The 27,459-nt window shown below is 36.3% G+C and overlaps 1 protein-coding gene and 1 pseudogene across 9 annotated transcripts in view; both read right to left on the reverse strand.

Annotated features, from left to right (window-relative positions):
* Positions 1–27,459, reverse strand: part of RALYL (RALY RNA binding protein like) — a 658,122-nt gene that overhangs the window by 14,786 nt on the left and 615,877 nt on the right. For 5 of the 9 annotated variants that reach the window (XM_012774231.3, XM_020288900.2, XM_076005189.1 and 2 more), the window contains one exon: positions 25,653–25,825. The exons of the other annotated variants lie outside the window; for them this stretch is intronic. In XM_012774231.3, the coding sequence (XP_012629685.1) occupies positions 25,653–25,825 (173 nt within the window). The remainder of the gene's footprint in view (positions 1–25,652; positions 25,826–27,459) is intronic. 9 annotated transcript variants of the gene reach the window in all.
* Positions 11,498–14,170, reverse strand: LOC105876564 (mitochondrial transcription rescue factor 1 pseudogene; annotated as a pseudogene).

Genomic DNA, 27,459 nt, shown 5'->3' on the forward strand with positions numbered 1-27,459 from the left:
AATTATATGGCCGAACTTTTCAAAAGAATGTTCTAGTCTATGGATTGTTGCTAGTTCCACTTTTTGGGAGATTGGGGGACAAAGCCTGAGACTTCCCATCCTGCCATTTTGCTGATGTCATTCCTGCTGGCTAAAGTTTTCAACCTCACTTATTTCCAGATATAGTTACTCTCTTTATGTTTACAGAGATGGTTCAAAGAAAAACATCCTATTTATTGTTTAGATTCAGTCCATATGGAGATCAAACATGCCCATGAAGATCAGAAAATAAAATGCATCTTAAATGTTGAAACCATTTAAAATTCTGGGTGAAATTTAAGAATAAATGGGCCTTGTTTTTCAGTTATTACTTTACACATAAATGTCATAACATTTCAAGCTATTTAAATCCACATTCTTTTTCTCATAGCAAAGGTTAAGGACAATTTTTAAAAGTAGATGATATTAAAATATTTTATACGAACAAAAATAGATTCTTTGGCACAGAGATACATTTCAAAGGAACAAGGTGTAAAGTACTGATGTAAGAAACTATGCACATGATTTTAAAAAGAGTATTTTCAAATTATTTTTAGACAAGTCATTAATGTTTGTGTAGAATTCATAGTTATTTCTTATAATTTTTTTTTTACTTCATAACCTTTTAAAACCCTTAACATTTGAAATCACTAATGGTAACACTTTTCATCTTTAAATATGAATGCTGTCTTATTTACATATAATAATACATAGCACCTGTCACTGCAGTTAATTATGGAATGTTTGTGTGACTGTGTTTTAGGTACCTCTATTGATGTTAGATCATTTCTTCTAAGCTGTTAAGTTCTTATAGCCCAAGAATTTTATAGCATCACTAAAAAAGTGGATGAAGTAGATCTTTCTCTGATAGCCATGTTTTTTCTTTATTTCCAGTTTCCACTTGAAAAAAAATTCTTATTTTTTTTACTATTGCAGGTACGAATAGAACCATATACCATGTTTAGAATTTACATGTCTAACTTCATATACCATCCTGCTTCATGTTTGATTGCAATGTTAAGTGTTACCAAAAATGTTTTCTCTTGATCCCAAGCATCATGTTAGTGTGCAAAGGGGGCATTTTATAGCTTGTGTGCCCTGGGCGTCTCCTACCTTGTAGGCGTCTCTTACCTTGACACTGTCTTTTCCTCTTTACAGCCTTTTCTGCACCTCATTCTGTTATTAAAATCTAGCTAGCCATTGTCTGAAAGTAAGCTACGAGTGTCTGGTTCTCTCGCTTAAAATGGGAGATTAGAACCTGTTAGTTAATTGTTAAAGAACACCAAACACCAAACTGAAATGTTCCCATCAATATACCTGGACTCTTTAAATAGTTTTGTCACTGCTTTTTCCTTGATGGTAGAACTTTTAGGCTTACTTATTTGGATAAAAACTAACATGTACTGAGTGTTCACTATATGTCAAGCCCCCTTTTAAGTACTTTAAGTATTTTATTCCATGAAATATTCAGAAGGGACTTGAAGAAAGTGCCATTATTATCCTCATTTTACAGATAAGGAAACTGAGGCACAGAGAGGTAAGTCACTTGCTCAAGTCACGTGTGTCTTCATTAGTGCCTGATACCAATTCAGCGCTTTGTCTACAGCCTTTACTTTTTCACATTATGTGGCATCCACTCTCTCCCATTTCATTTAAAGCAATTTACATTATGCCTTAGGCTATCAACATCATTTTTGCCTGAATAGTAATATTATTATATTTATTAGTTAATGTTCAATTACTTCTGTGCTCTGCACAGAATGTTTATATCAAATTAATATTATATATGTCAGTATTTCTGGAGTGATTTTTTTCCCCCATTCCCTTTGGACAAAATCTATGATATCAACTAGGAATGTTAAGAGCTTACATCATTTGAAAGGCAGTAACAGGCCTCTAAAAATATATTTATTAAACTACCTTAGGAGCATTTGGGTGCTAGCCTGGCAGCTTCTCTATGGACAATCAACTTCCTCTACAGAAACACATGTGTATAAAATATTTATGATTTTTGAGTGTTCTTTTCATCGTGTCATAAACTTTCCCTATCTAAAATGAGGAAGTCTGAGAAGGAAATGCCCTATTTTGATGGAAATCATTTGGCGTGTCATACAGAGAGCCACGGTGAGGGCTTCCCCATGACCAGCAGTGGCCGGAGATCTAGTGGGCCATCTGCCTCCTGAGATTCTCTGGGTTTTGGGAATATACAACATAAAAATGCTATTTTATTTTAGTTTTTTATCAATTTAGACGTATCAAATTCTGTAAAATTTGGGATACTTTTCTAATGTGATCTAAAAAGTAAATTTGCATGAAGAGTTTCTGCCAACTTCAAGTAGAAATTGTGCAAAAAAAAAAAAAAAAACAATGACTGCAGGAGGGTGATGTCCAATCAGAATGTCATTCTGAGGCATTATTTCATCAGGCATGAAATGCAAATCAGCACAATTGGGCTCCCTATTTCCCAGGGCAGTGCACAAAATGCTGGTGGTGCCCATAATATTGTTAGGTGGAAAGATGCATTAAAAATCTTCACTCACATTTGAAGAGATATCTGCACTGCCATGTTTACTGCAGCACTATTCACAATAGTTATGTCAACCTAAGTGTCCATCAATGGGTAAAAGGGTAAAGAAAATGCACATACACACATACACATAACACAACATACATTATACACAATAGAATACTATTCAACCTTAAAAAGAAGACAATCCTTCATTCACAACAAAATGGATAAACCTAGAGGACATTATGCTAATTAAGTGAAATAAGATACGCTGGGAAAGAAAAATACTACACATTCCAAGTGGAATCTAAAACGATTGAACTCGGAAACAGAGTAGAATGGTTGTTACCAGTGGCGGGAAGCATATGGAGGTGTTTGTCTAAGGACACAAAGTTTGAGTCAGACAGACAGGAGGAATATGTTTTTTGAGATCAATTGCACAGCATGGTGACTGTAGCTCCTAACAGTGTATTGTACATTTCAAGTTTGCTAAGAGAGTAAATTTCAAATGTTCTTTTTTTTTCCCTGTTCATTATGATTTTCTTTTTTTTTCTGCTTCCGTCTTTATTTATTTATTTATTTATTTATTTTTATTTTAGCATATTATGCGGGTACAAGTGTTAAGGTTACTTATATTGCCCATGCCCCCCTCCCCCCTCAAGAGCTTCAAGCATGTCCATCCCCCAAATGTTGCACACCTTACTCACTGTGGTTGTATATACTCATCCCCTCCTCCCCCCCCACCCTCCTGACACCCGATAAATGTTATTCCTATATGTTCACTTAGGTGTTGATCTGTGAATACTAATTTGCTGGTGAGTACATGTGGTGCTGGTTTTTCCATTCTTGAGATACTTCACTTAGTAGAATGGGTTCCAGCTTTATCCAGGAATATACAAGAGGTGCTATATCACCATTGTTTCTTAAAGCTGAGCAGTACTCCATGGTATACATATACCACTCTTATAAAAACACATAAGAATTTGAGGTGATGGCTATTTTAATTTGCTTGGTTTAATCATTCCACATTATATATATCATAACATCATTTGTACCTCATAAATATATAATATTATAATTGTCAATGTAAAATAAAAATAAAATAAACATTCACTCATGTAGTGAGAGCATTGTCTTGTTCAGTGTTCTTCCAGTTCTTTGGATTGCATTAATGAGAAAGTTTATGTTTGTGCTAGTCTTAACATTTCTCTAATACTGTTTGTTTTTTTTTTTAATGAGAGAGAGAGAGAACTAGAGAGAGGAGACCAGGAACACAAGAATTTTTGCCATACAAAAATATCAAGTTAACTTAAAAAAAAGTTTTGTCTCAACAACATACACTGGGGAAAAGAAGCCCTATTCAATAAATGGTGCTGGGAAAATTGGATAATCATATGCAGAAGAATGAAACAGGATCCCTGTCTATCACCACTCACAAAAATTAATTCAAGACGGATAAAAGACTTAAATGTAAGGCATGAAACCATAAAAATATGGTAATAAGCTGGAACTAACCGATGGGCACACATGGGCACAGAGAGAAGTAAAAGTCATTGGAAATCAAGAAGATGGGAGGAGGGAGGAAGGGAAGGGCAAGAACCTACCTAACAGGTACAACAAACAGTTTTGGTGATGGGCACACTAATAGCCCTTACTCAAATGTTACAAAAGCTATCCATGTAACCAAAACATTTGTACCTCATTAATATTTTTAAATTAAAAATAGTTTTATCTTTTCATTATATTTATTTGAAATATACCTCCTACTAATATAGAGTAATACTTGGTTTTTCATTTATTGGAATGAACTAAAGTTTAGTGTTAAAGATACATTTATTTTAAGTAAAAAATGAAGTAAGCCAATTTAATAAAAGTTAAGTTAAAAATAGTATGAATGGTACATGGATATGGCAAAAATCATGAGGGTACTCATTATACAAATTAAAATTAATAAAGTTTATGAAACACTAATATAGTCTATTAGCTAAGGGTGTTAGAATCTTACAGACACTATTTGAATCTTGATTCTGCCTTTTATTAACAATATGACCTTGGGGAAGTTACTTAACCTTTCTAAAATCAGTTGTTTGTAAAATGCCTACTCCCCAAAGTTATTCTAAGGAATAAGGAAATGACATATATTTAAAAACCCAGCATTGTTCCAGGAAGATATGGTGAAAATGGAAAAAGTATTGTTTCCTTTTCCTCTTTTCTTCTTGACTTGGACTAAAATTAAAAATCCTCTGTGTGTGTGTGTGTGTGTGTGTGTGTGTGTGCGTGCGCGCACGTACATGAATGCCATGTCTTATTTTCTTAGGTTTCTGCCTTTTTACAGCTAAGCTATTTTTCCATATTTTTGAGAGAACTAAGGCACTAAGTAAATCTACAACTTGTTCACTTCACACAGCTTAAAATGGCAGAGGTAGGTATTACTTCCAGCAGACCACAGGCTAGGAAGGTTTATTTTTAGGAAATGTTACTTAAGGTTATTATAGTATATTCCTCAAAATGTGGCAAGACAGAAAATATCAAATATGCATAAGGTGCCCAGGATACTTATCAAGGCTCCAGTTGAGAAGAATTCTTATCAGGCTTCCAAAGGCCTGAACTTTGATTTCGTCTTAGGCTACTCCGGAACTTGTGATTTTTCCATATTCAGAGCCATTCTAAAGGCAGCGAAGGTTTATAAGGGAAGATCCTCAGGTAGGGTAAGGCTGATAGTGCAGCTTTAATGAGTGGGGAACCAGCTGGGCATAGTCCGGGCTGGCAATAAAGGCGCACAGTGCAGGTGGGTGAACTTGAGTTGAGGATGCCCCTTTGCAACGCGAATGCTGCCTGGATAAAAACTTTGTGTCATTCCATGAAAATGTATTTTTTTAGGAATTAATTTCCAGGATGTGGGGCAAGAATTATAAAAGGTCAGCGCCACTTAGACAATAGATCTCTTTTCCACTGTGATCTTGTCTTTTGAGCTATGAATAAAATTGGGAAAAAAAAAGAAGTGCCACACTTTCTTTTCTTTCAATTTCTGATTTAATAAAATGCTTTCATACCTGTAACCATTTCTTCTGTCACAGATTATTAGATTCAGTGTAGCCTGAGCAGGTGTAACATTAGTCTCCATCAGAAATACTGCTGTTAATGACTTTCTTAGCTTGTTCAAGTATAAATTTCTTGGCCTGATATTTGTCAAATGAACATTGTCTTTTATCTATTCATTTATTTTTATTCTGTTTTTAGAGTTTTTAAAGTTTATTATACTCAATATTTTTTAAACTAGCTAGAAAAAAATCAATTAAGTTCCATATATATAACACACCAGGAAATGGATTAACTATATTTGGATCATTAAAAAAATGAAATGAAAAAAATTACTAGTCATTTGGCAGATAAAATGCTTAGGCCACTAAGTTCAACGACCTCTGGGAAAGGCAGTGTGAGGTCAGTATCTACAATTAACTCACGCTTACCAGAAAAGTCTATTAATCTATCCAGTAAATACAATGCTGGAAAATTGGTTTGTGTAATTTGAATACACTTTACCTAGTACTTTACATGGATGAATTGCTGGATATATCTAAGAAATAGCTTCTAAGATGTCTAGATAGAATATTTTACTAGTTCATAATAATTTAGGTTTAAAATAAAGAAAACATGTAATTAAAGGTTCCAGTGTTTTTATATAATAGATTCAATATTGTAGGAAGCAGGAAGTATTACTATCATGCAGATCTGGAAAAAAATAATAATTAAAAAAATTAGTATTCACATAGTGTTAGTGCCCCAAAATTCAAGGAATACATCATTATTGTGTAAGAGATACAAAATTTATTGTTTAATAGGATGAAGCGAATTACTTCTATGTGCATTCTTAGAATATAAAAATGGATGGAGAAATTGGAACCCTTGTAAGCAGAATGGTACCTGACTACGGAGAACAATCTGGAGATTCTCCCCTGAAATAAAAATAGAACTACCAGATGATTCAGCAATGCTACTACTGGGTATTTAGATCCAAAGGAATTGAAATTAAGATCTCAAAGAGATTTTAGCACTCCAATGTTCACTGCAGCACTATTTACAATTGCCAAGATGTGGAAACATTCCAAATTCCTACTGATAAATGAATGGATTAAAAAAAAGCAGTATATACATTCAATTACATATTTTTTTTTAGCCCTGACAAAGAAGGAAATTCTGTAATATGCAATGGATGAACTTCGAGGACATTATGCTAAGTGAAATAAGCTACGAATAGAAAGACAGATACTGCATGATTCTACTTCTATGAGGTATCTAAAATGGTAAAGTTCATAGAATCAAAGATCAGACTGGTGGTTACCAGGGCCTGGGGGAGAGGGAAATGAGCGAGCTGCTAGTCAAATGGCATAAAGTTTTGGTTAAGCAAGATGAATAAATACTAGAGATTTGCTGTACAACAGTGTGTAGTCAATAATACTGTACTGTACACTGAAATATTGTTTAAGAGTGCATAGATCATGTTGTGTTCTTCCCTTGAGTTTCTGGAGTCTTCACTAATAGATAATTTCCTATTTAAAAATAGTAAATATTTAAACATCCACAGAAAATTGGATGGAATACACATATAACATGCCACAGTGAACAGAGGCAGCATTAGAAACCAGAAAGCAAATGTAAAAAAAGGTGTGGTTAAAATTTTATGACTCTAAATGATATTTCCATGGTTACAGTGCCATTTTTTAAGATGCCTTTTTAACCAATGCAATTTGTAGTCTTTATATTTTCCCATAAACTGAAGGTAATTCCAGTTAAAATGATCCTTTAAAAGTCAAATGAAACAAATATACAACTACTAGGCAATCAGTGAGTGGCTGACAGAAAAATGGGAACATTTTCAAAAATATGTGATAAGTTTTGCTAAGCATATTCATAAGCATGTATTCATATATTTTGGAATTCTTTTCTTATAGAAATAAAATTAATTCTTTCGGTTCTCTCAAGCTTTATGTTATTCACTCAAATTATATTTTACTTCTTACAAATATCGTGAAAATATTAGCATTTTTAAAAATCACATAAGTTTTAATACAAGTTTCCTTACAGCTAGAAATTTAGAAAGCACCTGTAAATTACTAGTGGTTGATAAAATTTACCTTGTGCTCATATTTCTATCTACCCTTCATAAGCCTTCTGTTTAAGATATCTATCATAGCATCCATTTTCTTCAGTGAATTACAAACTAGACCTTTTAATTGACAAGCTTGAATTTAAATAACAATAAAGCTAACAGTGAACAGTCAAGTAAAAATGAATTTAATAATCCAGTTAGGTTTATAGGATATATTCAGGTTGAAGAATATATTTTAGAATGTGAGTCTCAAATATGTTTTAGAATGTAAGTGTCCATTTGAAAATGAAGCAGTCTGCCTGCAAACCTCCCTCCCCAAAAGAGGGTTTTTTTCTTATTATTTAATTCCTTTTACTTTGGCACCAATCAGTTTTTAGAATGGTGCCTAAGCATAGTAATCATTTAATAGGTATTTGCTGGCTGACTGAATAAAAATGGCATTAAAGAAAAAACACATAATTAGGCTAATTATTACTCTGTTCCATAAAATTCAATGTCAATAAGACCATATTTCTAATAGCTTTGGCCCTTTGGGGTGTGGGAATAATTTACAAGAAAAGAGTTGTTTGCCTCTTAGAATCCCAGAAGAATTTATTGATTTAATGTTGTTTGGCTAGACAACACAGAAGTATGATATGGGTTTTTTCTGTCTGAAACAAAAATAGGCATTCTACATGTGTATGGGCTACCCAAGAATCTATGTTACTGACATCAGTATGTAGCATCTTACTCACCCTAATAAAACAATGGGAGTTACCTCCCAGTCATCCAGAAAATGACATTTCTACTCCATAGAACTCCCTCTTACATGTGTGTGTGTTTGATCACTTGGATGGAAATCCCTGCCCATAAGTGATCTAGTCTGTCTCTTTGCATTGGGGTCAATGTTAAGAGTCTAACGAATTAAGGGTGAGGGTTAGGGTTAGGGATGGAGTGGGATCCAAAAGACCATAAAACAAAAATCTAGAATTTGTCAAGTTAGATTATGTGTGGCTAAGTAAATGATAGACAGCTCCCTCCCTAAATAAGTATGTATCCTCTTTTATAGCTTGACTCGTTCATTTCTTCTTAATATTCCCATAGAAATAAAAATAACTTCCTCCACATCACTAACTTTTCTCAGAGATTTCAAATGATTTTGTGTTTGCCTACACCTTAGCCCAACAGAGAATACCTCAAAAGAGCATCTTGATGTGACAGACAAGATTGCTAGTCAAATATGCAGGAATTTTAAGACAACAAAAGTTTAAAGGACATGTATAAACATTGTAACCAAGTCATTTTAACTTTTTCCTTTCAAAGTTATTAAAGCTGCCTACAATTGGCACTTTCACTAAATTTTGTCACTTGAGGGGAAAAATTAAATGTGCCATACAAAATCTCATGGCAGGGATTTTTATAAACATGATCATATTTAATTCTTTCAATAATTCACAAAAACGTGGAAGTGAGCCTCAGAGACTCAATGATTTGCCTGAGGTCCAATAGCTATTAACAGCCTTGTCCATTTCATTCTAAAACTCAAATAACCCTCCTTTGAACTAAATTGATAAACATGTATCTGCACTTTGTAAGGGCAAATAGAAATGCTTTTGTCCATTTATGAAAGGCAAAGAGAATGATATCTCTTTGTCCCTTTCTTAGAGTGTCTATTTGGAGGCCTAGTGAATCTGTGTCTCTTACCTTTGACATAGAAATACATTTTATTAGGGATTAAACCCATTATTCAATGTTTACGATGCAGACATATCTCCAAGATTGTGAGTCAAATGACCTGTAGACATGTGATGATGTCAAGTTTTATGTGCACCTTGCTGCAAAAGTTAAGAAACCTTTTGTTCTGGGAAATGGCTTACTGCAAAGAACCACCCTTCCCCATTTGACTGAGGTTAAGACTCATTCCTGCTTGTTTACCAGTGACAAGGCCAGATACACATCCTCCAGATTCCTATTCTTGCTCTCACATGTGATTAGCTGGACTGTTTTTGTCCCTATTGGCCAATGAGAATAAAATACGTGTGAACCCAACTTTGGTTAAAGTTCACTCCTTCCTCCAGGGCCCTGAACTTTAGCCCATGCTCAGCCTGAGCCAGCATCCAGCCCCTCTTCAAAGGTCCTCCCAAAGAAAAGGTAGGCTTTAGGGTAAAACATTCTCTAATTTACTATTCAATGTGTCGATCTTTCATTTCACTTCCCCATATAGGGTTCTTTCTAGTCTTGCTTATTCCTCTCATAAATGAAAAATTGTTTTTGCCTGACTCTTGAGATACTTGCAGATCTAATAGCCAAAGCATTCTCCCCATGGCATTAGCCCCTTCCCCTCCTTGCGATAACCCTTTTGAATAAAGTCTCATTACTAAGTTCACATTTGCTTTTTATTTGACAAATGTAAAAGTGTAGCTCTGGAATTAGCTCTGAGGTCTTTCAAGAGCCGTGCAGGAGACTCTTACGAGGTACAGCTTTTTGACTCTTGGGGAGAAAATTGTCCTTTCTTCTGCTTTGCTGCATAACATGTGTGAGATTTTGTCCTGATGAACAGGAGTGCTTGACAAAACATTAGATAGGTTTCTTCCTGACTATGGGCTCCTTAGAGCATTTACTTGAGAAAAATTGTATTTGTAAATTTTCTCTCTGCCCCTTTGAGAGAGAAATCTTCCCCCAGCTTTTGGACAATTTTATAAATCCAGGAATGTCTTTCTGAAGGAACTGGGAGGCATTCCTTTGAAATGTAATCCTCAAGAAGGAAAGAAGTCCCTATCTCCCAGCCTCAGTGGGAAGTTAAGAACCTAACAGATAAACCCCAATTAGCAATGATGATGGCCCAATCACATGGACCAACCTTCCTAACATCCCCTAGTACTTCTCTACCACATCACCCCAGCACTCAAAAGTCCCTTTCCGTTTGTTTCAGCTGAGCTGAGTTTGATCTCTTTACCCCATTACACTACTCTTGAATAAAATGTTCTGTGCCTGTTTAATTAACTTCATCCAGTGAAATTTTTTTCTTTGATACTAACATTCTGGTTACTTTGGTGTCACCTTGCATGCTTATAAACACTCAATAAAAAAATTGTGCTTTTTCTCTTCTATATTGGTAGGGAGAGGTATTTTTTTGATGGCAGGATTGTTTTATTTCTCTAACCATTTTCATAACTAGCCTTCTGAGAGACTTAATACAGATTTAAAACCTGACAGAATTAATACTCTAGATTGCACTATTTTCCTCTAGCATATTATAGCATTTCTAGAAAAGTACTTTTTAATTTGGTCAGGCCCTATTTATTTATTTTTGTTGTTGCTGTGATTGCCTGTGGGATCTTCTTCGTAAATTCTTTGCCTAGGCCAATGTCTGTAAGAGTTTTTCCAATTTTTCTTCTAAAATTCTTATGGTTTCATACCTTAGGTTTAAGTCAGTTATCCATCATGAGTCAATCATTAGGGAAATGCAAATCAAAACTACAATGAGATATCACTTAACTCCAGTGAGAATGGCTTTTATCAAAAAGTCCCAAAACAACAAATGTTGGTGTGCATGCAAAGAGATAGGAACACTCATACACTGCTGGTGGAACTGCAAATTAGTACAACCTCTGTGGAAAGTAAAACGGAGATGCCTCAAAGAACTAAAACTAGAACTACCATTTCATCTAGCAATCCCACTACTGGGTATTGGGAAAAAGGAAAAAAAGGAAAAAAAAAAGGAAAAAAAAAGACATTCTATAATAAAGACATCTGCACTAGAATATTTATAGCAGCACAATTCACAATTGCAAAAATGTGGAATCAACCCAAGGGCCCATCATCAATACATGAGTGGATTAATAAAATGTGGTGTATTAATAAAATGTGATATATATATATATATATATATATATTCCATGGAGTACTACTAAGCCATACAAAACATTGGTGGACTAATACCTCTTATATTATCCTGGATGGAGCTGGAGCCCATTCTTCAATATGAAGAATCGTAAGAATGGAAAAACAAATTCCACATTTCACTCACCATTATATTGGTACTAATTGACCAACACTTATGTGCACATATGGAAGTAACATTCATTGTGTGTTGGGCAGGTGGCAGGGTGGAGGAAGGGATGCGTAAATTTATACCTAATGGGTGCAATGTGCATTTTCTGGGGTTGGGCATGCTTGTAGCTCTGACGTGGGTGGTGCAAAGGCAATATATGTAAGCAAAGTGTTTGTACACCTGTAATATTCTGAAATAAAAAAGTATTTTTTCCTGTTTTTGTATGTTTAAGACTGATTTTTGGACTTCTTATTTCCAAAGGACTTCAAAACCTTTCTGTTCTCTTCCTCTTATATAACCCTTTATATAGAAACTCAGGGATGGTAAACATATTTTATTTTGTTTCCATCCGTACCTTAGATTTATTATTCTGCTTTTAACATCATTAGAGGCAGTTTGAAAATTTCATGTCTACTATAATACTCTTGACATCTCAAAAATTCTTAGCTCTAAAGCCTTTTAATGACCTCATTCTCCTCTTAGCTGCAGTTGAAATCAGAGCATCTGTCTTATTTATCTAGGCATACTTTAGATTTGAATCCTCTGAAAGTTATTTTCTTATGAACTTGTGCCTTTCTGGGTTTTTTGCTTTTGGCTTTAAAAATGGCATATCAGGAGTGAGAGAAAGGCTCATTTTCTGGTTTGTTTTATAACTCAGCATTCTAGCTTTGCTAACTAAATTCAGGTTACTTCAAATTTGCATTTTTATCACTCTTGGGAGGCAATATTACAGAACCACTGAAAACCAACACAACAGAGTCAATACTGGTGTGTTGACTTTGATGTGTTGGTTTTAAGCCTCCTTCTGCTGTTCTTTCTCAGTGCCTTTAATACTCAGCTGCTGCCTGAATGACCTAGTGAATAAGTTATAATGAAAACTGTTTGCTTCTATGCTTTGTATAATAATCCTCTAAATCACAGAGGGAATGCATGCAAAAGTAATACTTAGAACAAAATCTGATCACAACAAGCAATAAAACTATGCTTAAAAATGCTCATATGTTTGAGGTACTCTGAGGACATTTTCTTCTCTCTTTCTTTAACAAATATTTATTAACATTAACATACGCTAAGCACTACATTAATGAAACATACAAAATAAAATAAGCCCTGAGAAATTTAAAAATCGGTATCCAGAAAGAAGGAAAATCTTTAATTATAATATAGTAAGTGTGATGAGCTATATACAAAACATGGCTTAAAGAACGAAGTGCACACAAACAGATGTGTCCTTGTTTAGGAATAGATTCATGGAAGAGGGGACTTGTACTGATGGTCTTACAGAGATGTGTTTGCCAGGCAGACAAAAGAAAAGGTGGGGCAGGTTATTTCAGGTAAAGAGAACAGCATGTGTAAATTTGTGGACCTTCTCTTTCCCAATTTGGATGCACTTTATTTTTTTTATTTTTATTTATTTTTAAACAACTAGGCTGGTTTATTTTATAATGACTTGTGAGGTAGTTTATGTGGGAAACAGAAGGCAAATCATTAAAAACTGTCTCTGGACTTAGTTCATTCAGCACAGTTCTCACTGGGCAAAAGGGTCCTCATGCTGATGTCCTCATTGTGTCAAAAGGAGCACAAATCAAGTCCTGGAGGGAAACCCAGGCCAAGTGAAGTATCTCCAAGATATAGATCCCAATTTCCACAAAATGGGCTCAGCAGATTTCACAAATCCTAAGAGACCTTTATTTTAATGAAAATGTCCTCTTTTTAAGTTGGCACCTTCTCCCACCACTAGAAAGCAGCTTTATCAGTAAAAAGCAATCTCTATAGACACACTCTTCTTAGGCAACTTTAACTTCTTCCACTGTCGAAACATCACTCTGTACTTTTCACTCTCAGTCTTACCTTCAAATACTTTTTTTCAGGAGAAGCTACATCACTGTTTCTGTTGCGCTTCTTTATCCTCTCCAGTGAGAAGATCCAATTTATTTCCCACTTTCACTGTTCTGCTTTTCTTCCATAATTTTTTCCCCCTTCAGCCTGAGTTCACCTTTGTAGAGTATATCTTCCACTTTGTTTCTCCCAATAGCAAGGCCTGTCTTCAGGATAACATCATACCAAAAAGATAGCACTACTTTTTCCAGGTCTTTACAGTCCTTGACCACACTAGGGTCATCCTCAAGCTCCTCTTCCGACTCACCCATTTCATCATGATCCTCCTCTGGATCAGAGTCCTCTTCATCTTCATCTGCTTTTTTGTGGAGACTTTTCAGTGGATTTTTTTTACAGCTTATATTACTTTTAAGTCTTATGGAAAATGGAAAAATACATTTTGGAGATATTAAAAACCCTGGGAGTCTCAGTGAGAAAAATTATGGAAAAGTGTTTTATGATTTGATGCATTTAACTCAGTACTTGAAAAATACAAGTATTGATTCCAAGAAGTAGAGAGTCTGTGTGAAGAAGGTGCCCCTCAAAGCAAATGCTAGAGCCCAATCCAGGCATCTGGCTTTCTTAAAACACTGGCAAGCGGTCTGACGTTAGTCATAGCCATGGTACATATAACCCTTACCTCAGGGCCGCTTATCCCTCACGGTGGCTATATTGACCTGGATGTACTTTGTTTCTCTCTCTTGCCTGATTGCTTTGGCTAGGAAATCTAGTACTATGTTAAATAGAAATGGTGGTAGTGGCAGACTTATTTTGTTCCACTTCTTAGGTGGAATGTGTTCAACTTTCCCCATTCAGTATGATATTGGGTGGGTTTTTCATACATGGCTTTTATAAATTTGAGATATGTTCCTTCTATGCCTAGTTTGTTGAGGGTTTTTATCATGAAAAGGTGCTGAATATTTTCTGCATCTACATAGATGATCATATGGTCTTTGTTTTTGTTTCTCTTTCTGTTTATGTGGAGAATCATGTTTATTAATATGTTTTTGCATATGTTGAACCATCCTTATATACCTTGGTTGAAACCCACTTGATCATGGTGGATTATCTTTTTGATGTACTATTGAATTTGGTTTGCTGGTATTTTGTTGAGAATTTTTGCGTCTGTGTTCATAAGGAGTATTGGTCTGTAGTTTTCTTTTTCTTTTTTTTTCACAGTCTCCTTTCCTGTGGCCATTGCAGTCTGGACAGGAGTTGGGAAGTGTTTGTGTGGGGACAAGTGACATGGAAACTGAAGGGCTGAATCTCCCTCTGGAGGACAAAGGCACATAATGGGTAAAGAAGTATATGGTACCACTGCCTCAGCGTGGGTCTATAGTTAGGTGGACCAATCCCAAGGAGGATGGTGGCTTGGTGCTTTGTTCTCAGGTGCTTTGCTCCCAGTTCACTGGGGACAGCAGCTTTTGAGTTCATGAGGGTAGAGAAGCTCTAGAGCAGCTTGGGAGGCTTCAGTATGCCAGAGGTGTGAAGGAGCAGGTACAAAACCCCCATCTACCTTTTCTGTGGGACTCCAAGTTCCTCAGGGGTTGATCTCTGCCAAAATCTTGCTTCTTCTTGTTCTGCTCCAAAACTTCTTCCCATGGAATCTCCAGTCGGTTCTTGCACTTTTCCCTCAGAATTACACCAGAGCTATTTTTTTTTCATTTACAACTTTTCCTTCTTTCTGAAACAATTCAGAGACTGATGTCTTTAGGCAGCCATCTTCCCATGATGATGAATTGCCTTACCTAAAACATTTTCAACCTCAGTGAATGTAGTTGCTTTAATAAATACGCTTTTGTTTTGGCAGAATTGACTTTAATCTCTTCCCTATTGTAAGATTGTCTCTCTCTTCAATAGTCTAAAATAAAGTCCTCCTTGACTGTTTTTGAGAGAGACATTTAAAAATAAATGGTAGAGGCATTGAAGTAAGTTTCTCATAGAGGTTTGTGTGAGTCGTGGAGGATGCGCTTAACTAACTGGGAATATCGGGAAGGTTTCCAGAGGCAGTTATATTAGAACTGAGTATTGAAATAAAAGTGGATGTTCACCAGGGTAAGGTACAGAATGGCATTTCAGGAAAGTCAATCCCTGCCCCTAACTCATACCCTTCAGGCAACCTCTGTTTATATAAATGCAATGATACAGTTACAGTGTTCCACGTCCTTGCTGACATTTGATTATATTAGTCAATTTTGGCCCTTCTGAGAAGGAAGGGTGCAGTGTTGTCTTATTGTGGTTTTAATTTGTATTTCTTGAAGAATAATGATTTTGAGTGAGTTTTCATATGTTTACTATTTGGTGAAGTGCCTTTTTGCCCTTCCTTTTTCATGTACAATGTGCTCTATCTCAGTGTTTCTCAACCTTGGCTACAAAGTAAAACATCTTTGGAATTTTGCTCTGGGCTCCTCCCCACCCCCCACCCCCAAATTCAGATTTAATTGTTATGGTTTATTTGGTTTCTGGCATTGGTATTTCCCAAAAAAGCACCCTTTTGTAATGCTATATGCACCCAGGCTTGAAAACCCTACTGCACTACTCCAGTGTTCTCGAACCACCTCAGAATCACCTGGAATGCCTGTTACAACACAGATTGCTAGGGTCCACCCCAGAGTTTCTGATTCAGTGAGTCTAGGTTCGAGCTTGGGAATCTGCACTTCAAACAAGTTTCCACATGGTGATGCTGCTGGTTCTGGGGCCATCTTCTTAGTTGCACCACTTTAGCCAAACTAAACTAGCAATTTCCCTATAGACTTCCCAAATTCTTTCAAAACTTGCTTCTTCATCTATTCTATTCTCTGTACAGATTGTCATTTAACCCTTTGTTTTTCTTGCACATGTTTTTAAATTCTTCAAGAACTAGCTGGAATATCACAACCTTTGTCAAGTCCGTTCAGATTCATTTGCTCTATCATCTCACTTCTCACACTCTATTGCAGGATTTATGTGATAATTGCACCTATCATACTGTTTTGTTAATATTCGTTTATTTGTTCTGGTGGCAGTACCTCCTGTGAGTGTGAGAGTGAGAGTTCTGTAAACCCAGAAACCAGTATGCTTTATTCTTTGAATGTTTAGCAACTAACAATATCTGGCATATTACTGAGTTTCCACTATTTTGCTAAAAATTTTTTTGGTTGCTGTAATAATGGATAAGGGGTTAAATGACTAAGGAAAATGTGACACATAAGGCTTCTCACATTCCATAAAACCACAAGTGACTATCTGTGGCCAGATCACACGAGCCAGAGAGCAAATGTAGAGCAAATACTAATATAAAAGCCATATATTATCACAGGCTGCTGTTACGGTTATCTTTTTTTCTTTTTAAAGACATAAGAAGGAGACTTAAAAAGAAATTCTTTTGAATAGAATAAGCTGGCAACTATAAAATCAAAGGAAAATTTAACAAGCTGAAATCAAAGTATGATTCCTCTGAGAATATTACATTTGTTTCCTGGAGGCTTTCTTATCAAATAAGAAGTGCTTTTTAACAAATTTGAATACTTTAGGGCCTTTAAAAACACAAAGTTCCATATGAAGATTATGTTGCTATAAATGATGTAATGTTTTCTTGAAAGCTTCACTTTAAAAATGAAATGATCTTGATCATATTAATAGCAATAATAATAAGAATAGCTGCAATTTACTTGCTTGCTTTGTGCCAGGGACTTTGTTAAGTGCAGGCCACACATTATATTATCTAATGCTTACAAGAGTCCTGTGAGGTGGGTGTTATTATTCCATTTCATATATGACAGTATTGAGGTTGAAAAAAGTTAAATAATTTGTTCAAAACCTGCATCGAAGCCCATATCTATGTAGGGTTGCCAGATAAAATTCAGGAAGCTCAGTTGAGTTTGAATGTCAGATAAATAAAAAATAATTTTGGGGGGTATAAGTTTGTCCCATGTAATATTTGGGACAAGATTATATTAGAAAATTATTTACTGTTTGTTGGAAATGTAACTTTAACCAAAGGTCCTGCATTTATTTTTAATAATCTGGAAACCCTGTCTCTATCTCACTCTTAAAACATTTGCATCAGATCACTAGGTTGCATTGTATTCTAATTGTCTCCCATGCACAGGCAATTCCCAGTTTACTTACTTGAAATCTGTGGGATACACTTCAAACATTTATCACAGCATCAAGGTCCTTTAAGATCTGGCCTCTGCCCTCCTGGTTTTCCACATTCAGGAGTATAGCAAGTGCCAAGGCCATGAGGCAGGAGCTGAATGGTGTGTGCCTGGAGGCCAAATAGCTTATGTGGGGTGAGTTGGAGAGAACTAGGAGTCATGTCAGAGAGGTAACAGGGGCCGGATGATGCAGGCATTATAGATCACTGTGAGGATTTATGTCTGTCCTCTGAATGAGGTAGGCAGTTATTGGAGAGTTTCGGGCAGAATGACATGGCCTGGCTTAAGCTTTAATAGAAGCAAGTTGGCAGCTCTTTGAAGAACAATCTGCAGGGGAATAAGGGCAGACACAGGGAGTTATTGCAAAATATTCAGGCAGTAGCTCAAGTGGCTGCTTTTCTCATTGGAATTCATGGCTCAGGCTTTAAACTAGTGTTACTTGGTGGTCTCGGTGACAACTTCTAATGTGGAAGTGGAGAGAGGGGGATCACTTTCCCAACTGCAATGTGGAACTTGGTGTGGCTTCTCTGGCACAATGAGACCTTAAAGGACCTTGCACCAACAGTACCTTGTGGGTGGTGTTCCACCTTTGGGTGTGGGAGAGGCAGTCTTATTGGCTGAGAGCAATGTGCTCTCGCAAAAGGCAACAGTTGAGGCGACTCTCAAGACTGCATGCTCAAGGAAGCAGCAGGCAGAAACAGCACATAATCAGATATGTCCCCGAGTGTAGCTGAGCTACTTCTTGGGACCCCCCAGATAAAACCAGGAGAGACTCTGAGGGGGCAGTAGGGTTTTGCAGCTATGCAGAGGCCAATATGAAGACTGTAAACTTTTATTCTTAATGTAACTATGACTTAATTTATACCATGTCTTGGAAGGCATGGAAACATTAGGGGTACTAAATTTAAATAAATGAAATTAAAGGGAACAATAAAATAGAAAAATATAAAAGGATACAAACGCCCTACAGCAAAAACACAAAGATTTACTCTGTGCCAGGCATGTGCTTTGTAGACATCACTTCATTTGTTCCTCATGGCAATCCTTGGTGAAACCCATATTATTTCAACCCTCTTTGGATGAAACAATTGAACCCAGTGAGGATGCAGGTAAGTAAGTAGCTTGCACAAAGTCACGGGGATTTGAACGAGCTTCTGTCAGACTGCAGACAGAGCTCTTGGTTGTCACAATTAAGCCTCAGGGGGAAAAATTGCCCTACTAGGCTAGGCAGAGGTCTTTAACTAAAATAAAAATGATTGAAATCAGGAGAGATGCCAAGAGTAGCAAGTCTGAAATTCAAAATGAGGAACACTTATGACAGAGGGATTAGAGTTCCAGAAAAGGGAAGATTCCAGGTAGAAAGGCAGAAGCAGAGATGTCTGCCTGTCACACCCGTTGCCTCACATCCGTGCCTCACATTTCTGTTGAGACGAGCTGGCCAATTAGCTTGCATGGCTCTGGCCATTCATGTTTCAGTAGCAGGTCACCCAGACCAGGTCACTTGGAGGACATATATGCTATAGCTATTCATCCTATCTCTAATTCCATCCAAATTATGGAACACTTTCCTTACACCCTCTGTATGTGTTCTCAGGAAGATAACATATGATTGATTGAACAGAGTTCTAGATGAAGGTCTTTGAAAGCTGTGCCAAAATACACGCCCAAATTAAACAGATTAAGTAACCAACCACTTTCTTGCTACTTCGTAATTTACACTTTTGATTAATTCAGTAGGCACTACCTTTGGGGCATGTGTCTTACAAGTTCTTGTTTGTCCTCTAGCTAGCATTCAGTCCAAATGATAATAAAAAGAAAGAGAAGCACAGTTGATAAGGGGGAGAATCCAGGTGAAGGATTTCATTAGGAAAAGAACAGAGAGTTCTAAAAAGCAGGAGACATTTTCAGTCTTTTCCATAAAGAAAGACTGAGAATATTGATCAGAATGCTTTATGCATTCCAGTTTTTCAATTGTGTACCAGAATGCTTGCTTTGAGTTCTCTTTCACTGAAGGATTGGATTTGTGGTCCAAAGCTTCCCCAATGTGCATAGGAATTCAATAGCTGGTAAGCCCAGGTGACTTACTGCTTAGCCGAATGTTTTGTTATATCCTGAAGGATGTCTTACAACATAGTACTCAGCTTGCATGCCTAAGTATTACAAATTCAGCTAGGTAATTCTACTGTGGATTCCTACTAGATTTGCCTGATTTGATTGTGTGCAGTCAGCAAAAGCAAAAGTAATTACAAGTAGAATTCAAAAGAACTCAAATTCTCCTTGATCCATTTAAATGTTTTCCTTGTCTATGTTTCTTTTGGGAATTGATGGTTTAGCTCTATAGTTTCAAACCTCAGCCTGATCAAAGAACTGATTCCGGGCTGCTTCTTCAGATAATGTATACCAGCAGTTTTAGCAAGCACCCTGCATATTGGTTGTAAGTTGACCAAGAACTTTGGAAAACACTGCATTAGCCTCTCTGAGGCTCTATAACACATCTGGCAGTTTTGTGGTATCCCAGAGTGCAAACAGAAGCATTTTCTCATACACTTGAGGGGAGTTCCTTTGCCTTTTTGAATTAGCAGGGTGCTAAACATTTACTTTTTAATAGTATTTCCACTATGGCACAGACAACTTTTACTTTGGATTATGTTATGTTATATTAATGTAAAGGAGGACACAAATTTGGTGGATATGAATAAAGAGAATAAAAGAGCTTGCAAGGTAAATGTCTTATTTGTGGAGTTTTCAGTAGTTTCATTTAAAAAATCTGTTTTTATCTATCTACCTACCTATCATTTGTGATATCTAATGCATTTTGGATTTTAAATATATTTTCCATAAAATGATCTGGGGACAATAAAAGAAGATTTGAGTATTCTTTCTTCAACTTTAGTACATGATTTTTTAAAATTTGGCATCATTCAAGGTAAAGTTCCAATCCTATTTCTGCCGGCAGATTTATTGACCATGTCAGCTATGTGTGGTTCCCACCTGTAAACTGTATTTCTCAAATGGTTTTTACCATAATATACTGCTTTGTATTTTTTTGGCTGTGGCCTTTATCCTCAGTTCACATCCTTCTTGCTATGATATTCCTTCTTTATTTCCATAGCACAAATATCAGTGCCATTCGTTTAGTGACCAATCAATAAATATTTGTTAACAGATTTATTCAGAAACAGGAGTACAGTAGTGGTTTGATAGTGTATGTATAATGTATTAATATAGAGTTTGATTTGAAATAAATTCATATTTTGATTTCTATGCACTAATGGAATATATGGGTCTAGATTATTGTAGAATCACAGATTTTTAGCCTTGACTAGCGTGTTATAAATTATCAAGTCCAAGCCTGTTTTCTTTTTTGTTTTTGTTTTTTACATGTGGGGAGATCAGTCATCTCTCTATAAGACACTAAGGTATTTGAGACAAGGAACTATTTTCTTAAACATTTCATTTCACACATAAAGCAATCATTTAAGTTATCTTTGCATTTTTGGGGAGCTCCTAGTACACACATGATAGGTCCCCAAATGTTAGCTTAACAGATTGCTTCATGAAAATGAATTTCACTAAGTAAGTATTTAGAACTAGATGTTGTGTGGACAGCCTGTGTTCGTGTCTTCAGCTTCTCACTGTTCCACAAGGAGCACCACCAGTTATCTTACTATCTCATTTTGCTGAATACTTCACTTAAGATTCAATTTTTATTTCTTGTTCATTCTTTTGGAATGACCCTCTGGATTTGCCTTAAGCAGACCCAAAATGGCCAGCTCTTCTTCCTGACTACTATTGCATTTGCTAAAATCCTAATTATATTGTGTCTTTGCCCTCAACATTTATAATGCCCTTCATTATGACGAAAAGAGGAGATCTGTGCTTTTACTTCCCTTTTGGGGAACCAAGGATGATTTGATCACGTCGTCAGGAAAGGAGAAAACAGTAGACACCAGACCAGGCAATTATCTCTTGGTCAGTCACTAGGAGGGACTCCCTGGTCTCCACGTAAATTGTAAAGACTGAGTGTTCAACTTATCTTTATTAATTATATTTCAAGTCTTAAAAAGAAAATGATATTCTAGAGGGGGGATTTAATTCTTTAGCTCCCTAAGCCTCTAATTATAATGCACATGTTGAGGGAGAAAACCTGAGCACCTCCAGGCAGGTGCTCAGTTCCAATCAGTTCTAATCAGTTGTTTTCTGTGTGTTTAGAGCAAAATCCAAAGACTGTGGTTGGGATTTATTCCCACAACTGCAAGGTCAAGCCTTGCTCCTTCAGACCAGAGGGAAAACCAAACAGAATGGATTTTAGAAATTTCTGATCTAACCTTACTATTTTTCAAATGAGAATGTTCAGACTCAGAGAAGTTATTTGTTTAAGGTGATTTAATTGGATTGATAGTGACAGATCTAGGACGGACTGAAATTGGCCATGTGATCTCTTTATGTCAGCCTTTTGGTAACTGCCCCACTCGTTCCCTTCCCGTCCAACATTTGGAGTGATTTCATGACCAAATAGATGACTCATCTTGCATCCAAGTCCCTGAGTTCCTTAAATTCTTCATCTGTTGTGACTTTCATACTGATCTCACTTCTATCACCCCCCTCCCATGCACTGTCTCATCACCTATTACTCTCCACCTCTGAAATAGCTCAGTCTCTAAGTACAACATTTGTTTTTCTTTCTCTGGTTCTTAATGGCATAGGGACTTTTACTCATCTTGCCTTTATTTTTTCTTTTTCAGCCCACTCCGATGTTCCCTTCTTTCCCTGTCAGATTCCATGACCCATTAGTGAGCCACTTTTTAAAAATCAATATCCTCAACTCCCTTTATTATAGTTTTTCTCTGGGCTCATCTGACAAAAATCCAACTCTGAGGCCGGGCGCGGTGGCTCACACCTGTAATCTTAGCACTCTGGGAGGCCGAGGCGGGCGGATTGCTCGAGGTCAGGAGTTCGAAACTCAGCCTGAGCAAGAGCAAGACCCCGTCTCTACTATAAATAGAAAGAAATTAATTGGCCAACTAATATATATAGAAAAAATTAGCCGGGCATGGGTGGCACATGCCTGTAGTCCCAGCTACTTGGGAGGCTGAAGCAGGAGGATTGCTTGAGCCCAGGAGTTTGAGGTTGCTGTGAGCTAGGCTGACGCCACGGCACTCACTCTAGCCTGGGCAACAAAGTGAGATTCTGTCTCAAAAAAAAAAAAAAAAAAAAAAAAAAAAAATCCAACTCCGCACCTGTTTGTTTTCCTCAGGCTTCCACCAGGACTGATAAAAGCCAATGGAGAAAATCCGATAACTGGGCAGATGGATGACTTCCTATCAGTAGTTCTCAAAGTGTCAGCAGCACCAGCATGACCTTTGAACTTGTTAGAAATGCAGATTCCTAGAGCCCCCTCAGTGTACTGAATTGGAAACTCTCAGAATGGGACACAACAGTCTGTGTTTTTACAACTTCTCCACATAATTATGATATACTTTAATAAAGTTTGCAAAATGCTACTCTATTAATCTTGGGTTTGTGACCTCATCTGGCTATTAACACTGCCAATCTTTATATGTTCTTCATATTAGTAATATTCTATATTTTCCAAGTTAGTTTTTTCAAATCTTTTCCATTCTCCTCAAATTTGTGATATGCTCATCTCTCCTCACTCTCCAGAGGTTATCATTCTCTAACTTATCTTAGTTTGTGCTTGAACTCTCTAGAATTCCTTCCACAAAATTCTCAGACTTACTACAGTCAGTTGCAGTGGAAAAGTTCATGTCTGAGGCAGTCCTCACATTTGTGTTCTAGACTCCTTCTCTTCAGCGTTGGGGACTTTCCTTTTTTCTCTTTACCAAGTTCTCGCTTTCTACTGGCATCCTGCACCCAACCTCATCATAATTTGCATTCTGCATGTGCTGAAAAGCATAGCAGAGTTTGAAGAAAGGGAGTGGCATTATCTGATGTATAGTTTATATCCTTCTTCTGTGGACAATTGGTTGCATGAGGCAAGAGCTGAAGCAATAAAACCAGTTTGGATGTTACAGAAAAGTCTGAAGAGAGGGGATGATGGCGTAGGCCAGGTTACTTGTAGCGGAGATGTAACAAGCTTTGGGCTGTGATTTGGAGGTAGAGCTAACAGGAGTGGGAGTGGGGGTCAAAGAAAATCCTAGTTTTTTGGTTGTAATAACTGTCTGGATGGTGATGCTGTTTACCAGAGCGAGGAAGACTGGGAAAGAATAAGATGGCTGGAAAAAAAATCAAGAAAAATTTCTGGCCATGTTAAGTTTCAATTGCTTATTGAAGATCTAAATGGAAATAGTCAGCTAAATATTTAAGCCTGGACTTCCAAGAAGAGATCAGGAATAGAAATTTAGATTTAGGAATCTCTGACCTACAGGTAATACTCAAAGTTCTGGTATTTGACAAAGACACCTTGGGAAAGTGTGAAGAAAGAGAAGGTAGCCTGTGACAAAGCCCTGAGCTATCCCAATGTTAAAGTGGCAGATTGGAGAGAAAATTTCTATCCCAGAAGACGGAGAAAGAGCAATCGGTAGGTTAGGAGAATTTCTCGGAAGAAGGGAGTGGTCAGCTATGCAAAATTTTGCTGAGAAGTAAGTTAAAATAAGAACAGAGAATCAGCCATTGGAAATGGAACATGGAGGCTTCCAGAGAGCAGGACAAGAGCAGTAACAATGGCATGTTGACAACAGAGGTCTGATTAGAATGACTTGAGGAAATCACATTGTTGAATTAGTCCTGCCTAATCATGTAGTCTCACCTAAGAAGAAGCTGAGACACTTGTTTGTCCTTAACTCTAATCCTTGATCAATAGATTCCTGAAATCAATATAGTTCTAAAAACATGTGCTTAAGTTCCTCAAACTAATGCAAACTTTTGTAGAAACATGAGTGTTTGTTAAAATCTCATGTTTAAAAAGTTTAAATGAATGTGTCACGAATTTGAACAGAGCTGGAATGTTAAAAGTCAATACAGAATTCTGTAAAATTAAGCTGTCTTTGGAACTATTGATACAATGGTTACCACACCCAAACAATAACTACAACCACCATGACAAAACTAGTGAAGTAACAATAGGTACAGTATTAAAACAAATTGGAATCTAATATTACCTCAGATAAGCCAAGTTTAATACGATCGGCCCATAGATATTTGAGTTGGCAACACACACACACACACACACACACACACACACACACACATACACACTTGCCCATGTACGATTTTTATTGTCAAATCCTTTGAGGTAGTATATTTAATTTCATGGTTGATAAAATATGAGAAACAACATCCTTATCAGCATATCTTTACTGGGTCCCTGATGTGGTTATGCAGAAAAGGACATTTGGAAATGAACAGTATATTGATGTCAATATTAGCAAAATAAAATACATAAAGAATCAGGTCTTAGCGAAATTTCCAAATCATAGAAACTGATTATCAGGCAACACAGGCATAGAAAATGGTGAACTAGCCATATAGCAAAGTGTCATCTTAGTGAGAAGACTGCAGAAAAGCCATACAACTAGTATAGATAATAATCATTAGTGAGTAAAGCTATTACATAAGAATGGGAGCCATGTATCTTCTATAGAGTAAATGGTCTTTTGTTACCAGGATATTATATTCAAGTATGGTTTACTTACAATTGCACAAACACAAAATTCCCCTTTATGATGAAGTATTTTGGCAGAGAATCTTTCATTTGGGACTTTAGATATACCTAATCTCATACATAATATTTCTTTTGTTCATTTACACCCTCCTATTTTAAAATAGCAAAAAAGTATTGAGCACTTATTATGTGCAAAGCACTATATTGGTGTTCCCTTAAATATATGCGTAAAAGAAAGAAACAATCCCCAAATGATTTAATCCTTGTTTTAGAATGAATGAGTTGCTGACATGCTAGTGCTGTTATCCAAAGAGTGTGGACACCAAACGTTTAGTTCCTACCAGCTCATGACCCCCATCTTCATCGAAGTCCTCCTCTATCCCATCAGTCATCTCTTCTCCATCGGCATCTGGCCCTCCTTCAGCAGGCTCCTCTGTAGAGTGATCTGCATTCTCTGACACACATTCCTCTTGGATCAGCTCTATACTCTCTTCCAATTGCTTCTTCTGAGCTTCTGGGGGGGAAAAAGCAAATGACTACTACCTTGGGTTGTTCATGAGCCATTTGGATAAACCATGAAAAAACAGTCCATGAAAGGGCAAACTCTGTGTACTGTTACACGTGTGTAGAAAAGAAGGGAATATTATGTTTTCATTTGAAATTAATCATGTAAATTATGTACATATATCTACATGCACTTACAAGCATATTCATTTTAACGGAATTAGCAAAAATTAGGGAATCCAAATGGTAGTAGTATACAAATAAGCTTTATCAAAACCAATTGATCTTTTTGGATATTTTATTTTATATATAATGCTTTCTAATAAGGATATTCTCTCTGAGGGGAAAATGGAGCAAATACAAAGGAGAAAAAAATCATGTACAACATAGAAATTGTTCACTTAAGGATGTGGAATGGAGAAAGCTCATTGACAAATTCAAACCTAAGTGAAAAAGACGAAGAAAAACTCACTGAGGAAAAAAATACAAAAACAGATACGTTGTTTTTCAGACATCATGTCTGTGAACAACCCTTTGAAATTTTAAAGTCTAAATTCTGTTGGCAGATGTGGTTCACTACTATGGTTAAGAACACAAAGTCTGGTGTCAGACAACTTGGGTTCAAGGTCAAACTTCATCACCTAAATAGCTTTGTGATGCTGTGCAAAGTTGAAATGATTAACCCTCCATGTGCCTCAGGTTTCTTATCTGTGCAATTAGGGTAACTATTTCCTAAACTTTCAGGGTTTGGAGTAGTAAATCAAAGTGTTTGTATAGTGGTTTGCAAATAATAAGTGCTCAAGAAATGAAGATACACTCTACATTAATAGAATTTCCTCTAGTCAACAGGATCTGTGCATTCCTTTTACAGAAATCTACCCAAATGGAAATTATGCTGATAGCATAATAATTATTTCCCTTAGTAGTTTTCATCTCCTATGAAAATACCAAGAAGCATTAGATATTGAATAAATAAGATCATCATATATTCTTCCTTCTCTAAGTTATTTTCCTGTGTTCATGACTGTTCAAGAACTGGGTTATTTTCAGTAATTTTAATTATTGTTACTTTATCAAGTGAGTATCCCATCATTCAATTTGAATTTTAAAATATGCTACATTTTGAGCTGACTTACTGATATCTTATAGCAATAAAGGTAGCTTACAGAGCTAAAAATGTTTGGAGTATTCACTCCTGGTTTTTTACATAACATGAATTAAAAAGAAAATAGGCATTGACATATTTATTTTGACTCAGCACAAAGCTTTTCAAACATAACTAATATGTAAATCAACAAACTAATAAAAATATGTTGTATAAATAAGCAGACATTTTTCTCATAAGTTGTTTAAAATTCTAATAATTACATCTATAAATAAATGTGTATCTATACATTATTACATTTTAATTCCCCAAATGATGAAGTTTACTGAAAATAAGACAGTAGTAGTATAAGGGTGTTTCTTAGCCCTGCTCTCAGACAAAAGGATTCTGGTTCCAGCTTCCTTATTTATCCATAGAATTACATGGATAGACCAGACATTGGGTTTGGGTCTAAGTTTTGGGTCTAAGTTCCAGCTTCCTTATTTATCCATAGAATTACATGGATAGACCAGACATTGGGTTTGGGTCTAAGTTTTGGC

This window comes from Microcebus murinus, chromosome 7 (assembly GCF_040939455.1).
Source record: "Microcebus murinus isolate Inina chromosome 7, M.murinus_Inina_mat1.0, whole genome shotgun sequence".
Lineage (NCBI taxonomy): Eukaryota > Metazoa > Chordata > Mammalia > Primates > Cheirogaleidae > Microcebus > Microcebus murinus.